This window comes from Gallinula chloropus (genome assembly GCF_964237585.1).
Source record: "Gallinula chloropus genome assembly, chromosome: 2".
In the NCBI taxonomy this organism is placed as follows: Eukaryota; Metazoa; Chordata; class Aves; order Gruiformes; family Rallidae; genus Gallinula; species Gallinula chloropus.
The window spans coordinates 157714961-157733350 of NC_140086.1; the positions used below are offsets into that span (position 1 = coordinate 157714961).

An 18390-nucleotide genomic window follows, 5' to 3' on the forward strand; every position below is an offset into this window, starting at 1 on the left:
GAGAGAGAAAACGGGTTCTCCTATCAGAGAAGCATAGGTAGAAGGAAGAAAGGTTCCTATCACGCCATCTACCTCATGTTAAGGCCTCATTTCATGCCTATGGATGCTGCTCATGATCACAGGCAGCTCAGGTGGGGGCCACATGGTCCTCCCCAGCCTGCATTTCTGATGTCTAAGGGAGTGGTTGAAGTGATGCTGCCAGTTTGTCCCCAGTTGAAATGCTTATTTGTGTCTCTACCACAGTGGCAGAAATTAGCTTGACCATGAAATTTTAACATTTTGTGAAGCTTGAGGAAAGTATGTAATAACCCTAATTTGTTATGCAGTGACTGGTAGGAAGCCATGCTGTATGTCTTTGCCTTGCTGCCAGAAGAAACTGGGTTAAAAGAAAGATAACAATCCTCACAGGCAAAATATAAAGCAAGGCTTTACTAAGCTCAGTACAACGTCCATAATACTAAGAGTTGTATTTATTATTTCATTAAGCTACAGTAACACAACTACAATAGCATACATGCCATGACTTACTCTGTGAATTGAGCATATTGGAAGATGTCCACTACACCGTGGCATATCTGTGGATCATGCAGTGCCTATGTTTGTGGTATATCACTCTCCAAACATTAAATATAAATAAACATAAAAAATCACCAGCCATTTGTTTAACAATGAGAGCATCATTTAAGAGTGGAGTAAGGGTAAATTTTACCTCCTTTCCCTTTGTCAGTTTATCATCACACTGACATTCTTCTTCTGTTCTCCAGCAGATCCATTGGAGCTTGAGTTTTATTTCGTTTCTTGCACCAGAGATAACATACCCTGCATCTATCACTGCTGTGAATATGCCCTCAGGTACTGAGGGACCTACTTTGCATAGGGTTGCCCTTGATCAAACAGATCCAAAAACTTTCACAGCTTTTGTCTCTGCACATGTAAATATTAAACAGAACTAAAAACAGAGCCAAAGGCTATGATTTAGCAGCTACCAACAGTTAAGTGGCCATGCCTAACTGTGGTTAACCTAACATAATCAACAAACTTTGTTTAACAGGGGGGTTGCCTCAGCTGACGTGTATTTACAATACCGACTTCTGTGAACATTTTAAAATATTCTTAACAATATTGTCACTGAAGAACTATTTAATGTCTGGAGATTGTTGATTACTTGTGATTTCTCCATTCTCAACCATGAGATTGCCACTACTGGCTCTTGTGACACTATCATACGACGGAGGAAATGATGCTGAGGACAGAGTTTCAGACTTGTCAGGACTCCTACCATAGTTTTCACCCATCATAGCTGCAATAAGTCCTTCTTTCTCTGGAGCAGCATCTCCAAGAGAGTCAGTAGTGGAAGTTCTGTGATGGTATATGTAAGAAGCCTGCTTTACAGAGCGCATGAGTAAATGACTCCTGTAGGCGCGCTGGATGACAGTGGCAGAAGCTTCCTCTTGTCTGTGTCTGAGCGTAGTAGAGATCGGCTCATAGGATTTTTTTGATGGATTGGCAGCCATGAACTTCTCCTCCATTTGTACTTTTAGAGTATCCATCTCCCCAGAATCTCCTAACACTCGTTTGGTAAAAGCAAACAAGATATCCAAGCAGTGGATCCTATCTCCACTAACCACAGGCAGGTCCATTGCTGTGAGTTCAACTTTGTTTGGTTTTGGTACACGTAAAGGTTCAGCCAGAGCATCTGCAAAGTCTGAAAGTGAAGAGAAAGTTATAAACTGAGTTGCCTCAGGATCAAACTTCTCCCAGATTTCATAAAAGATGTCAAAGTCATCTTCCCCTAAAGGCTCTGTACTTTCCTCAGTAGCAGCATTGAAGTTCTCCAGAATAACAGCTATATACATGTTTACAACAATGAGAAATGATATAATGATGTAACTTACAAAATAAATAATACCTATGGCAGGTTTACCGCAGTCGCTTATAGTACCATTTATGTTTGGATCACAGTATGGCGGTCCAGTGTTTAAAATAGGACTGAGAAGACCATCCCAGCCAGCTGATGTTGTGATTTGGAAGAGACAGAGCATGCTGTTAGCAAAGGTTTGGAAGTTGAACATGTCATCAATGCCATCTTCCATCTTCACATAGGCAAAGTTAGCCATGCCAAAAATGGCATAAATGAACATGACCAGAAAAAGCAGGAGGCCGATGTTGAACAGAGCAGGTAGGGACATCATTAAGGCAAAAAGTAAAGTTCTAATTCCTTTAGCAGCCCGGATTAGTCTCAGTATTCGTCCAATTCGAGCCAAGCGAATGACCCTGAAGAGAGTAGGTGGCAAGAAATTTTCAAATGCTTTACCGATGCCAGAAAGCAGTAAGGCTAAAATAGAAAGGATAAGAAGTGGTTAGAGTATCACATTTCTACTTACCTAGTAAGTACAATGAAATGATAACATCTCTACAGCTGAAAAATACCAGACACGTGTACTAAGACCCCATCAGAATGACCTTCATTAGAAGATAAGAGTTCAAAAAGATATCTGTAAATATTGGCAATTATAGACCACGTTCTTCAGCCACCAGAAGATAGTACCCCTTGCACTAAGGACGGCAAACACCTTTCTGTGTACAGCTTCAAGTATTCTTACCAGTCAACACTTGTTGACCTATGGTTTTCTTTGACACTGGTGGCATCAATACTTCAGCAGGTGCAGCTTATGTATTTACCTTCTAAATTGGACTTGAAATACTGACACTAAAAAGATAAACTGAGGAAACAAGACATAACAAGAATGTGATGGTTGTCACTTAGATAATATAGTCAAATTACATATAACCAAGCCCACTCTACAGTAGCTTTTAGTTATTCATGGACATGGGTGTTATTTTACCTCTAGCTTGCATGACAAAATTGACAGATCTAGTATCAGTAGAAAAGGTCTGGCTTTTCTATGTTTAGATGTTTTGGATGAATTTTTCTGTACTTCTGGGGCAGGAAATTAATTTCTCAAGGAAGAACCATATTCTTACGGGAATCATACTTACCCAAAACATAAGGCAATCTAAACAAATTAAATATTTTTTTCCCTTAAACGCCTTCTGCTATTTTGTCAGTACTGGCCCTAGGAATAGTTATACTGTTGGACTAGCTCTTTATCCCTTTCTTCCATTGCAATTCATTCAAATAAAAGCTAATAACTTTGTGTTTTCTTTTCTATCCTGTTACACAGTGTGAATACTTATTTTCAACCAGCTATGCCCAAGTTTCCAGTAATTAAATTCTATCTTCTGTAATCTAATTCCAGTTTTCATATCTTTTAAAACCCAGTATTTTTTATCTGATTGAAGATTTCTTAGCAGCACTAAATCTTTAACAATGGAAATTACCACATAATGTGGTACTGATAGGATGGGTTATTCATTGTCTTCCAGACTACAAAAAAACAACCCAAAGAACCATTATGAAAGATATTATGTAACACAGTTGCTTTGGGTTTTTTTTTTTAATGCTTTTTAAAAAATACTTTTAATAAGAAAGAAAATAGCAGGGACTTAAAAAAAATAAAGACACATTTAATATTATTTTAATCTGGTGGGATTTTTCATTATTTTTCCTCAAGACTTATGGTATTATAATTTCAATTTCTATATCCATTTGCAGTTAATACATTTTAACTATTTTTTTCTGAAAAGAATAATAGTCGATTCAGTAAAGAGTCTGCCCAACCAATTCTACTTACCCATGAGTGACATAATCACAACAACTAAATCAAATATGTTCCAGGCATTTGAGAAATAGTACTGTCTCAGAGCCACCAATTTCAGTACACATTCTGCAGTAAAGATGGCAACAAAGAGTATATTGAATTTGTTAAGGATGTTAATCTTCGCTGCACTTTGATCATGTGTTTCCACCATCATGGTGACCATGTTAAGGCAGATGGCAATCATGATGACAACATCAAAGGCTTGGCGTGTTACAATGTCAAAAAGGAACCCTTGGTATCTGTTCTGGAGGAAAAAAATATGCATCTGGCATCAGTTATAAAAGCAGGGAGTAGTCATCCGCACATATTTGCAACAGGTCCAATTGTTATGTTGCAAAGTCACTCAACTATGTTAAAGTCAGAGAAAATTGTGAAAGGCAGAATACAAAATCCTTTCCATCCTGAAGCTTAATCAGTTCTAAGGTGAATGTAAAACCCAGTATTATTTATGCAGAGAAAAAATATTTAACCTGCAATATCTTTCTGTGCAACTGTTTGGTACTGAACTAACTTTAGAGCACTCTCTAAGTCTCAGTGTAAAGACAGGCTAAATAATTTATATTTAATATGTAAGCATATACATTTTTTCAGTTAAATTGTGCTCCTGCAATGCAAATTACTCTTTGAAGAATTCAGGGAGTCTTACCAGTGGTCTTGGAATGGGTTTTTGAGGTTTCTTGGATCCCAACTTTTTCATTGCATTGTAATATTTTTTCTGTTCTTCTGTCATAAAGATATCTTCCCCACCTAAGTATACAAAGAAATGTCACTGTTATTTGGTGAGAAATCAACACAATTGTAGTTACAACATTGAAAATGCTGGAAACTAACATTCCTTCCTTTTCACATATTGCTGGTACTAGCCCTTTTCCTAATTTGTAACTGTGTCCAAAAAACTACAGTGGCATAAACCATCCATTCACAGGTGAAACCCTGTTATCTCAGAAACCATAAAAACAAAAGACTTACTCGAAACTTGGATAGGAACAACTGTTTCCCTGGCTTTCCTCATCCTGTTCTTGTTGAATATCCAAAATGCTCATCAGAACAACTGTCCCCGACCTTTTTCTAAGTATCAAGTCTCCTACTGTGCTCAGTGTAGAGCCAAAGAGAAAAGGAGTAAAATTAAGGGGCTGCAGAGATGACACTGGTTTTGAAATATTGGGATTAAGCTGAGTGTTCAGGTTAGAGGGGAAAAGAAAGCAGGAAGAACCTCACCATGAGTGTCACTTCTGCTAAATTAATTACTAATGCTCTTTAAAATGCCAAAGGGTTTTTTAGATTCTATGTGAGCAAACACCATCTGGATTATTGACTGTTTGTTAAGGGATGATTCCCCTACTCAGTGGGGCAGTAGGAGACCTTAACTATTACCCATTATATGTTCTCTATAGATAGCACTGCTCAAGACATAGTTGGTGCCTGGGAGCACAACCAATATACTTATCTTTTTCTTTTGTTGGTTGAAGTTGTCAATAATAACACCAACAAAGAGATTCAGGGTAAAAAAAGATCCAAAGATGATGAAATTCACAAAATAGAGATACATAAATAAACTGTGTTCCATTCGCGGCTGCTCGTTTTTCTGCAGGAATGAGAAGCAATGTGAAAAATGACTGATAAAAGCATGAAAAAAGACTGGTAACAACAAAAAAAACCCCAACTGGTAACAACATGGCCTAATTCAGAATAGTCTTCACATTGTAGATCCTCTCACAAGTTGATTCCAGGAGGACCTAGGATTTACAGCCCTATCACTAATTCTGACAAAACTGGTATAGCTGAACACTACAAATAGTGTGTAACACAAAAGGGGTGTGAAATGATGGAAGAAAGTAATATTCATATGGTGACTACTAGATGCATCAAAATCCTAAGATCTTGTAGATTGCTCAGAAGCTGACTACTATCCCTTCTGAAATTAAACATGAGCATAAACCAGGCACACCACCTGGGAGATAACTAACCAGAAAACACAGCTCAAAATAATGCTACTACAAAGTGCTTATACTATGACAACTGGTTAATATTATTTCTCTTACAGTGTTTATTTAGTTTCTGACTGGACCACTGCAAACAGGATAATTTCATTCACACTGATACAGAATATATCTGCGTAGAAAAACTTGTAGAGCAAAACTCAGTCATTGACTAATGGTGAATGAGGACTATTTTCAATTTCTTTTTTGTATAAAAGCTGATTGTTGTGGGATTTTGTTGGGGTTTTTTCTTTTAAAATTTTACTTAAAATGCTACTATTTTCAATTGGTTGAGATCCTACCAAAGTCAACAGAAACAGTTACTGAATTGGACATTCTTGGCATAATTTTCACAAGCACTTGAGAAACATCATTTTGTTTTCTTCCAGTTAAGTGTAAGAACTGTAAATTGCTCTGTACTTGAGAAATCAAGCAGACTATTTAGAAGTCTAATTCCAAGCCCTCATTAAATATCATGGCCAAGATAGGGTTTTTTTCCTCTTAGCAAGAAACTTCTTTTATGGCTACTATGAATAAAAATAAGACGAAAAAGACAAAAAGAGTTTTGCAAATTGAAACACAATAAACCACCATATTTATATATGGTTACTTTTAAAATTATTTGATTACTTTGAAGTCCTGATCAAATTAAGATAGCTTCTTCATTTGAAATTCTTTGCCTCCAAAGACACACCTTGGTTCTGTAAAACATTGGATGATACTTCTGATAAGACATCAAACACTACTATGAATATAAACTGAAGGTAAAACAGTACTAGTGATAGCTGACAACGTATTTTAAATGATGTCTTAAATTATATTTTAAACAGCTTGATTCTTAGTAATTCTGTTTTTATGTTTTGAGTGGTCTTCAAACTATGTCACTGTAAAATATGCACATTTACCTAAAGTTTGAGTTTCATAAAAGATGTGTGAAGGTAGGTTCCTCCATGTGAGAGGGAACTCTGAATGCCCCTGACAGCTGATGGACATTCAGTTATTAGTAGAGTCAATGTAATATAAGGTGCTCAGCTGAATTATAATATATATCCACAGTGAGCTGAAATGGTCCCTAGATCCCTCTAAGCACATTGATTAAATCTCCATTATCCATACAGGGTACTTGGAGGTAAGCTCATGTGGAGACTTCACAGTGTAGGTAACTGAACTTAGGTGAGTGGATCTGAAGTTGAATCCCACTCCCCATTACAACAAATTAGGATATTAAAAGTCATTCAATGAGGGAACGTTTGCATCAGTTGATAAGAATAACTACTGGAAAAATTCAGCACAAACAGCAGTTATAAAATTGCAAAAATTGTAACACTTTTGTAGAAAGGATTAACAAAAAATACCATTTGAATATAGTGACTGACCTCTCGTGAATCTACTGCTGCATACATGATGTCCATCCAACCTTTAAATGTTGCCTAGAATGAGAGATTATGGAAAACATGTTGACCTTTCAAGGTGAGCATCTTCACATCATCTGCAATACCCAAATGACACTGACTGGAGTAGGTCACACACATATCAACAAGTTCTGACTTTAGGGAAACTTGCCCCTGCTATAGGTGTGGCATTCTCAGCCTTGCCAGGATGCGAAAGCTTGCTAAGTTTGAACTAAAATGATGTTCTAGGGTGCTGAAAGGGTAAACCTTCACCAGCACGGTCTCCTAAAGACCTTACAATCCTCATGGCTGGAAAAAAAAAAAAAAATGTTTTACAGAAGATTTTTTCAGTATTTGCCCAGATTTCCTTGAGACTGATTTCACCTCTCAGTCCCATGAACCTGTTGGAGGTTGAAACTTGTCCACCAGATTCTTACTTTATCATCTGGAAAAACACAGTGGGATCTGATTTGTCCCTCTGTTTTCTCTTTTGTGAATGAACAGCACTGGTGTTTGAACAGCCAGCCGTTCAATCAGGGCAGGCAGTTTGATATCACTTTTTTCCATCACCCCCAGAAATGAGTTCAGTGTTGATGGGACATCAAGTACACCTGATGTGGTGTTGTCTCATGAAGGCAAGCAGCACTTACCACCTGAAGAAGAGCCAGGTAGCCAGAACCAACATTATCAAAGTTGACCTTAACATTGACCCAGTATATTTTTCCTGTGTTATTATACATGATACAGTCTGATTTGTTATTGATTGTACTACTTATTTCTGAATCTTCTTCTGTCAGATTGACACATTTTCCAAACTTCCCAGCAAAGAGGTTCACCCCCATGATGCTAAAGATGAGCCAGAAGATGAGACAGACGAGCAAAACGTTCATGATGGAAGGGATGGCTCCCACGAGGGCATTGACCACCACCTTGGGTGAAATGAGAAAGGAAAGATACACTTAACAAAGATGTCCTCAAGCATCTGCTCACTGCCATAAGCTGTTAGTCACCTCAGCAAACAGAAACTTAATGTTGTTTGTGTAAATACTAGTCACAGCTGGCATGGGTACCTTGAACAAAGACTTAGAGGTCCATGGTATCTCTTAGGCTTTCAAAGGAATAGTTGATATTTTTTGGTCTCCTGTAAGCTACTATGACATAAGTATGCTACAATATGAGTCCACCCTCTTTTGATCACTTTCCCTTTGTTTTGGAGTGTGGGACATTTTGGTTTTCTGCTTTAAACTTTTATAACACAATTTCTGAAGTATTTGTCCATAAGCACTAGTGCAGAGGACTCTAGTACTAAGACAGTAGAAAGTAGTTTTTAAACAGACTAGTGATAACTCTCCATTAATTCATTATTTTTAGTGGGTTATGATTGTGCTTGGGGCTCATAACCATCATCTAGGTAATGTTTCTGTACAGTCACAGAAAATATCTGTGCAGGATTTAAGCATGTGACAAGGCAGAACAGATTGCTTTGTGAAGCTCAGATACATTCTAATTGTTTCCTCATGCTGCCTCATTTCGCAGTGAAGTCAGTGAACTCAGCAGACAGGTAGTAAAGAACTTGATGGATTAGAAGTAAAAAGAAAAAGCTTTGTGAAAGTTGAGACAATGTGACATATAGACCACATCACACATTCTGCGTAGCAAGATGGAAAGCATGATGGTACCTGTTTCAAAATTGGCTCTAGACACAGAAATTTTGCATTGAATGAATTAAAAGAATGTGTCAATTCCTCCCCCACTTCACAGTGAAAAGGCTGTGGTCAGACAGCTCTCATTCTCACTTCCAGAAGATATCCAAAGACATCTATAACTCAGCTGCTCAGTACTGAGATATGTATGTGTACATAAGTGCATGTGTGACAGTGATGCCACATGTATTTCTACCATGCATTTTCACATGCCAGAGTATGTTCTCTGTATATTCTGCTGTAGTTACCATACTGTTTCATACTGCAGTGTACAGATGTGTTTTGCATATAACTGAGGGACTGTTTCCCTGAATTTGCACACTGGTAGAGCTGTAATTAGTCACCTCCAACAGTTTCATATTGTTCAAGGTACTCCTCTGATAGAAAAAGGCAGCAGATGTTCTACAGACAAATTAATTTTACAGGTCTTAAACTGAACTAGGTGTGTAGACACATGAACTTCATAAAGGCACAGTCAGGAGTTATGAACCTGGTACATGCTTATTAGTACTGATAGGCTTTACTTTGTATTCAGTCTTACCCTCATCCCCTCAAATCGTGACAATGCTCTTAAGGGTCTCAGAGCTCGGAGAGTCCTAAGAGATTTCATGGGGCCAGATGAACTGCCCAAAAGATTTATTAAAGAGACCTGAATGGGAAGACAAAAAAAAAAAATACTAACAACGTTCTCACATCTGTTTCTTTAATTCCTATTTTTAAAATAAATAAATAAATACCCTCCCCCCTATTTTCAGGTCCCAGAGCATAATATCCTGAAAACACATTTTAAAGAGATGAGTGTTATCTTAACCTTGCATCCAGAAAATAATTAGTGATTCTGCTACTACATCTTGCATCAGGACTCACGTAGAAATACCAGATGTTTGCTTACATCTACAATAAAGAAGTCCAGCCAGCACCAGGCATTGGTGAAATACTTTTTGAAGCCATAAGCCACCCACTTCAGGAGCATCTCCAGAACAAAGATGAAAGTGAACATTTTGTCAAGAAACGCCAATATAATTTTGATCCTTTCTCTCTTATTTATATGGATGTCTTCAAATGCCTGAAATCATAATATATCAATAAATGGCAAAGGTCAGAGAAAAGCTTTATAAAGTGAAAGTTTAGCATCATTACTATTCCTTCATTATTTGGTATGGATTTTACACAGGTCTAAACCCCATCTTTTATTCAAATCCATTCCTGATAAACTTGTAATTCTCCCTGTTCCTTCTCTAGACACACACATTGTGCACACCGGGAACCTAAGAGGAAAGTATAAGCTTCTTGAAATTAATTTCTGAAAACATACTTGCAAGAGCACCAAGCGCTAATTTCTTCAAGTAGTAAGGGTAATTTTTTTCTCTTAATAATATTTAAAAAAATATTTTACAGCTGTGAAATAACTTCCAGAGAAAGCTAGAAAAATACTGTATACATCCAGAGTACAAACAGCTTCTAAGAATTATATATTTTTAGTATAGTTTAATCTCTCTCATGATTTGTAGTAATATGTTAAAAAGGCTTCTAAATAAATATGTGAAGTTGTGCTACACTAACCAGGGCTCCGCTGCTCAGAAGGATCATGAATATGATAAAGGATTCAAACCAGGAGTGTTCAACAATCTGGTAACAGGTTTTTCTAAGATTCCACCATGTTTCTCCTCCAAACTTCATTGTACTACCCACATTACAACGAAGGTATCGAACACAACCTGAAAGTGAGAGACAGCAATGAATGTATGGAATGAACATATGTGCATGTGAAGGGTTGCTCAAGAAACTTCTTGAAGTGGGGGAGAGTCCATAGTTATACTAAATGCATTATTATTTGTTTGGGGGGGGTTGTGTGTGTGTTTTGCCATAAGGGAAAGAAAAATGAACATCTAATTTGTTTTTCTTGTAACTTGTATTTATAAGCATATAAAGCAGGTGGAGTCCCTATGGACAACTGTCCATTGATTTAAGATATTTCTGAGGCACTGGATGTGCTCTCACTGACCTGCTGCTTGGGCACACAAACCCACAGGGACATGGGAAAAGTCTTGATATTACAAAGATTACCGCTTAAAACAGGCAATGATGCCAAAGCCAACGAAGATTCCCTGGTCATCCCATTACAAAATCCTGTGTTGGATTACTTATTAATTTTGCCAAGAATTAACTCACTTTGGCTAACATTTCCCTTGCTGTGGGCTCTAGGCTAATTCATGTTTTCATTATGGCAAAAAATGTCAGTCAGTTTCCTTTAGGAAAGGGTTGGGTTTTTTTTTTTCCAGGTACCACGAACTCTCTGGTGACTAGAGAGGGACAATGATTTGTAGCATTTACCTGACTTTCAGATAACTAAAGCTAAGTGTTTTTGACAAGACTGGTTTTGACTCTTCTCACTTCCCAGTAGTGAAACCACGACAGCCTTACCTTCTGGAAAACATTTTTCAGGAGTCTTGAAGTCTTCAGCAAACTCTGGAATCTGCCTCAAAACATCTTGAGGGTTTGTTAGATCCACTGTGCTGCCTTCAGAAGAGCTGGCACTGTCAAACTACCAAGCAAAATAAGATTAGGCATTGATTCTTTCAACATACAGCTTCAGATGAATAAGTTTATCCATCAACAAATAACATTCAAAGTTGAAACATGGCTATGTACTAATATTTCAAGTAGTGATGATAATGGAGAAAACCCTAAAAATATTCTTTTTAAAGTATGTGAGCTTAGAAGTACTAACAGGTACCTTCAAATAGGGGTCATATCTACTTAATTACAATAGCTATCTACATAAACCAGATTTCACTGCCCCATATTCTGGTAAACTGGAGAGCTTTTAACTTGCTTATCAATTTATGTAGTCTTCAAAGTGGGATAAATTGCTTGGGTTAAAACCAAGAAATCACAGAAAATTTAATTCAAAGAGTAGAACTAGATAAATATATCTGGTATTGTATCAGGCACTGAAACATCCATTACAGTATTAACTAAGTCTAAATTGGAATCTTATATTCTTCATATATAATATATGATATAATATATATCATATATTCTTCAGTTACTAAGCTTTTCTCCATCCCATCACACTACATGTAATAAACTGCTGACTCATCATACATTGTAAATTACTTAATCTATGTTTTGTTCTTTTATGTTTACATAGTGCTGTGCTACTTTTAAAATGTATTATTCACAATTATTCTAAAAATATTTGTTTGTTAATAACTAGTATCTTTAATGCCATAGTAATAAACTCATCTGAAGTATATTTATATTTCTTGAAACTGAGATACCTAGGACACAGGCAGACTTGCTGGAATTTCTTACTTTTACTTGGAATCATATCTCTTTTTGAAGTCTTTTTGTTACCTCTTTCTCCTCTGGTGATGATGGTTCAACCTTCCTGTCTTTTCCTAGGTAAATCCCACTAAATTCTTCAGAGGAAAATCCCGATCCTTTACTCCAGCTTCCTGAATTTTTCCCTCTTTCTCCCCTTTGCCTCAGGTGATTTTCATCCTGAAAACAATCTGTACATTAGAGAGGGTTTCTTTTCCCATTTTTGGGGTGTAGACAAGTGGATAAGTGGATGGAAAGAAAGATAAGGTATGAATTTCATTTAAAGTGGGGCTCTCCAGACAAAACTCGTAAGATTCTGATTTTTTTCTCAAAGAAAGAGAAACTTTTCCCATTGGACATACAGCAAACTAAGGAATTAATACTTTAATAGTTAAAGGAGAGTTTTTGTATAGGGAATAAAATAGAAACGTAAGGTGGGAACTCTTGAGACAAGAATAGCAGCTTCTGTGGCTAAAACAGAACCAAAAAAATTCGGAGAGATATGATAATATCTGTTATCATACCAGAAACATTCCCTTAGCAGAGCCATTCCATGCCTAATCCTTCTAACTTCTTCTAATAATTACTACATACAGCAAGGACAAATACAAACAATGTGCCCAAGGTATAAATTTCATATTACAGTCAAAGTGTTCTTTATGCAGATCATAAATTTTGCTCTGTCATGTAAGTAATGCCAATTATTTTTGCATTATTTACATAATTTTTCACATAAAAGTTCCAAGTTCATTGAGGACTTCTGCAGTTATCTATGGGTTATGTATTTATCTGTGTGTAACACAATGCATCAGCTAGGAATTCTTGCAGCAAGCTTAATAATTAATGGTCTTTCTTTCAAGACCATGAAATAACTTTGCTTTCTAAAAGGCTCCCAGCAATAATCTACCCTCACTCTAAGCATTCATAACTTTGGCTCTAGTTAAAAATTTCGTAACTCCTTGGAAATGGATTGACACGTGCCACCACGTTCTGCAAGAGAGTGTCTTCTACAATAAATATATCCTTATATTTATACATGCACTCCAGTGTAACAACACAAATAAAGGTATTTATTACCTGTTTGCTGTATTCTGTGTCTGTAAATGTGCTCATCTTATCATCATCTTCAAATCCCTCGCTTGTATTCTCTGCCTCAGCAATAGGGACACACACAAACACATTGGGATTGGTAATAAAATCTTCAAGAACCAAGCTTTTGCCCCCATTTCTCTCAGCCCATTCATTATTGTAATTCTCTTTACAACTTTTTATTTCTCCCTGCTTGAACCCAAGCGGGTTCTGAGCAGTCAATTTGATTTTATTCTTGTGTCCTTTCTTTATATGCCTGAGCTTGCCACAACAAGCATCCCATGTAACGCTCTTCACAAAGTGAAATCCCTTGTGAATCCGAGCAAAGGCAATCCGAAGGTTGTTCATCTCTCCATCATCTTCTCCTGTCTGGAGACAGTCGGTACTGAAGGAATTCAGCAGTAGTGCAATGAAAAGGTTGAGAACCTGAAAGTCATTGAAATAATAATAAAATTAAAAGTCAGAAGAGTAACATTCAGAAATCTAAATTCTAACTTTGACAATCACAGATACTATCAAAGTTATGGAGAGAACCAAAACAAGGTAATAATGAAATACTGACTGATGAAGTAAACTTCTCTCTAAGTCCATTGGTCCCATGATCTTCTTCCCCAAAAACGTTATTTAAAATACTAGCTAAAAGAGAAATGTGCATGCCAAATGGATTATTTGGCAAAAACACCTTCTCAAAGATTGCAGAAGTAACAAGGGCTACGGTCATGGCTTGAAAGTTTAACAGTGCCTCTCCCTTTTTCCAATTAGAATTAAAGCATCTCTCTGTGGAGCTACTTCCAAAATCCTGTGTGAGATCAGATTCAGCACTAGCAATCCCATCAAATCTGAAACAACGTCACAAAGAAATCAAAATAAAGAGAAGCTTGAAGTAAGGTTTCCTCCCTTCTTTTCAGTACATTTAAATAGAAGAATTTCTAAACCCTGCTTTGATTTTGATTTTTTTTTTTTAAGGGAAAGGGAGAATTCAATTTTTTATTACTAATGTTTCAGTTTGGGGTGGAATCTATATCTTAATTTTTATAGCATCAGAACTGAGCAGATAACACTCCTGAGTCATCCAGGGAACAGTCAGTGAAGAACATGAGCCTTCCAGACAACCAGTTCATCCCATCTGCCTTGGTTACTGATCTTGGGTTGGAATAGATCTCACTCTCAGATTCCTCTCTGTTTCCTTTGATAACAAGAAAGCCTGATCAAGGAGCATAGACTAAGCACTTATTGTTTTACAGTTAACATTATGTGACGTGAGTATCACTCTCAGCATTTTATCATCAAAATCAATCACTGCGGTGTAGAATGGGAAGACCTTCAAACCTGGGTATTTGGGATTCAGCCACAGAACAGATATTTCCCATAAAGGACTGACTAAATGTAATTCTTTTCAGTAATTTCTTAAGTTAAGGGACATTGGGTATAGATATAAATGATACTAAGAATGACATGAGAAAGAAAGCTACCAAAAAAGTCTTTTATGATTTTGGCAGAACCAATGGAAGAGAACCAGGATGTCAGCCAGTCTCTTGCACCCAGGTGTAGGAGGCTGTGTAGGATACACAATGGCAGGATCCATTTCTTGGATGTAAACACGATTAAAGAAATTATTAAAGAAAATCCTGATTTTAGTTATAGAAGTGTAGATTCTGTCATTCACTGGTAAAGATTTCAATACATGGGGTCTTAAAAAAAGCCACAGATTTTGATTTACAAAGGGACTTATGTACTTAGCTCTATTAATTCAAGCAGGTTAGCCATCAGCCTTACTGATTATTTGCATCCAAATCCCAAGGCATGAAGAAACGTTTAGATTTACTGCAAAGATATTCCTCATCACATTGCCACAGGAAAAGGTCAAGTGATACTTCATGCAAAGCACACAAAACAGGAAAATATGGACAGTTGCTCAAAGGTGAATGGTGAGAGAAGCTTTTGCAGACTATAACACACAGAGGTAAATTTCACCCGTGTTTTGGGAAACTACCTGGTTTTTTTTTGACAAAATGCCAGTTAAATCGGTTTTACCGTTCACAGGATAAACAGAAGGAAGCGTTGGAAAACTCACCACTAAATTTCCTATCACCATGACTAGGAGAAAGACAAGAAGACACAGTGGCTGTTCAGCGACCACCATGCAGTCCCACATGGTCTCGATCCATTCTCCACACAGGATTCGGAAAACAACAAGGAACGAGTGGAAAAAGTCCATCATGTGCCAGCGTGGCTTCCCGTTTTTGTTTATTTTATGGCTGTTGTCCCCATAGCTTCTCCCAAAAAGTTGCATCCCTACTATAGCAAAAATGAAAACGATGATTGCCAGGACGAGGGTCAGGTTACTCAGTGCACCCAGGGAGTTACCAATGATTTTAATTAGAGTGTTTAAAGTTGGCCAGGACTTTGCCAGTTTGAAGACCCTCAGCTGTGTAGAAACACAAACCATAGCATTAGACATCAGTAGTGATAACCCATCTTTGCACCATTCAAATCCTGCAAAAACTGTTTCGACAGATATTCTGACCTCTTCCAGCAATGTAGCATTTGTGGCACTGTGACACTAATAATTTCTTTTTCAGAAAGTATTTACACTTTTATTTAATTGGGCAACAGTGCAAACATCAAATAAGTCGCTTGTAAAGAACCATGCTGACATGAGTCAGACATGTAGACAGCGACAGAACTAGAGGGAATGGTATCAAGCTGCGGCAGGGGAGGTTCAGGCTGAACATTAGAAAGCACTACTTTTCTGAAAGGGTAGTCAGGCACTGGAATGCACTGCCCAGGGAGGTGGTGGAGTCACCGACCCTGGGGGTGTTCAAGGAAAGACTGGACGTTGTATTGAGGGACATGGTTTAGTGGGAGCTAGTAGTAATAGGTGAATGGTTGGACTGGATGATCTTTTAGGTCTTTTCCAACCTTGATAATTCTGTGATTCTGTGAGTCCCTGGTGAGTGGCCCACACAGGCAGCTATCTGTACAATGAACTTGATGTAGACTTAACGTACATGTAACACAAAGTACCCAAGCTGGAAGCCCAGATGCTATATTACTATACAATGGAGTCTATCTTTCCATAAAGCAACATAAAATGGTGCACAGTATATGAAACAAACGCTTTAAGATCACTTAAAGTCTACTTCTAAGCATTTTTTCCTGTCTGTTAAGTTTTTTTCCTTAAGCTTTCTGTACTAGTTTTTGATTTTTGACATCGGTTTCATGTCTACTCTAGAATATATTTTCCTCTGAACATTTCTTAGTATAGTCAAAATAAACACATATGCAATTAAACTCTGATAAACATAACAAGGAGTATAAGAGAGTGTTTCTTGCTCCTAACACCAAGAAGAAGGGGAAAAAAAGTTAAAAAAATTTAAAAATCACTTCTGGCAACCTAGCTGCAGACAACTGAGGTATTCTCTTTTACATGCACAAAGGTAATGTTTAAGCAGCTGAGTAAGCATGAGGCATTACCAGTCTGAAGGATCGTAAAACTGACAGGGTTCCTCCTTTTCGCTTGTCTTTCTTGCTTTTGTGTTTGGGTATACTCAGTTCAATTAAACTCAATGTGACGATTATACTGTCAAAAATATTCCAGGGCTGCTGAAAGTAATAATAGGGATCTAGAGCGATGATTTTTAAGATCATTTCTGCAGTGAAGATTCCTGTAAAAATCTGTGAAAAAGAGACAGTAGCATCAGCATAAAAGCAGCCATGAATTTATCTTATCTTTAGGTCATATGCCCGTGAATAACATTCATGGTCAGGTCAACAAAACCATTTCTATGAAGTTTTAATGCACTTTAAAGTGGAAAGATTATTGTCTGCCTTCTCAAGAGTATGTTAGAAGTGCATCAATAAAATCTGGGAATTGTCTATATTAGGAATTTAGAGTTTATAAATGCAGAGTTTGCTAATCTTTAATTTTTAGTTACTCTTTATCCCTCAAGTGAAAACATCCATCAATCAATCCTTGGTATAAAATGGCACATAGTTGAGAATTTGCTTACCAAGTTCCCTACATTAAGCATCGATTTAAAATTATCTGACATATTATTGTGCTCCAGTGCCATGAACAAAGTGTTCATCACAATGCAAACAGTGATGGTGAGATCAATGAAAGGATCCTTTATAAAAGCAGCCACTTTTTTCTTGATTCTCAACCAAAGCGGACAGCAGTCCCAAATTAGATACTTTAAAGCAAAATCTTTGAGGCATGGTGGGCATCTCCGCTGGGATTCTTCAAGTTCTAAATGCAAAAGAAAGCCCCATTAATAATTAGTGGCCTCTGAACAAGGTGGTGAAATAATAACTTCAAATACTCAAGAGACCAGAGAAGAAAAAAGAAACCTTGCATCTCACATGGGAGGTGCAGTGAAGCACTCCACTATTCTTGTAGTCCCTACACCAACTAAAAAATATGAAGATAAAATTCAGAGAAAACTGGATTCAGAATAATTTGTGTGAAATTACTTCAAAAGCTGTTGGATCAGGTTTTATTTATCTTAGATGGATTTTTATAACGCAGAGGCTGCGCTGCAGCCTCGCACACTAGAAGCTCTTTACAGTGAATACAGTAGCTAACACACTTTTTAGCTTCTCCTTATGTAGGTGTCTAGGACACTGGCTGTGCCACAGCCAATATTTCTTTGTCTCCTGTGACTCTCAAGGAAGTCTAGAGAATCAAGGGAGTTGACTTCTTTAGAGTCAAGGGGAGCCACAGGCACTTTGACTGTAATAAAGGAAAATCCAAACCACAGTTTGAAGTTTGGCATATAGAGGCACTCCAGTTGGGCCCAGGTGACTGACTGGCTGGAGTGGTTGGAATTCCTTTGATGTACTTTACCATTGTTTCCTATTACCTTAGGAGCCCTGGTTGAGAAACCAGAGCTTACCTAAAGCTAAATAAAAATCACAGTAGGAATTAGTAGTAAACTCTTTTTCAGGGACCTGAATCTTTTTCCAAAGATTAACTGGTCACAAAAAAAAAAAGAAAAGAAAACAAACAACCCCAAAAAACCCAACCAAACTCTTTCTCAACCTGTTCCAGAAAACAACTAAACAATTTGGGCTAAAATTTTTCACTAATTCCAACAAAACCCCTGGGAATCGCAATAGCCACCAGTGATAAGACTCCCAAGAATTCTCATGGAAAAGGAAGGTAAAAAAAACCAAA

The 18390-nt window shown here is 37.2% G+C and overlaps 1 protein-coding gene across 1 annotated transcript in view; it reads right to left on the reverse strand.

Annotated features, from left to right (window-relative positions):
- Positions 1–1136: 1136 nt before the first annotated feature.
- Positions 1137–18390, reverse strand: part of LOC311189119 (sodium channel protein type 5 subunit alpha-like) — a gene marked incomplete at both ends in the record, with an annotated part of 31375 nt that continues 14121 nt past the window's right edge. The window contains 15 exons of the mRNA XM_084260699.1: positions 1137–2335; positions 3696–3966; positions 4369–4469; positions 5166–5307; positions 7078–7131; positions 7743–8021; positions 9337–9444; positions 9673–9861; positions 10359–10513; positions 11220–11340; positions 12156–12302; positions 13200–13637; positions 15286–15639; positions 16689–16889; positions 17225–17463. Of these exons, the coding sequence (XP_084116825.1) occupies positions 1137–2335; positions 3696–3966; positions 4369–4469; positions 5166–5307; positions 7078–7131; positions 7743–8021; positions 9337–9444; positions 9673–9861; positions 10359–10513; positions 11220–11340; positions 12156–12302; positions 13200–13637; positions 15286–15639; positions 16689–16889; positions 17225–17463 (3998 nt within the window). The remainder of the gene's footprint in view (positions 2336–3695; positions 3967–4368; positions 4470–5165; positions 5308–7077; positions 7132–7742; positions 8022–9336; positions 9445–9672; positions 9862–10358; positions 10514–11219; positions 11341–12155; positions 12303–13199; positions 13638–15285; positions 15640–16688; positions 16890–17224; positions 17464–18390) is intronic.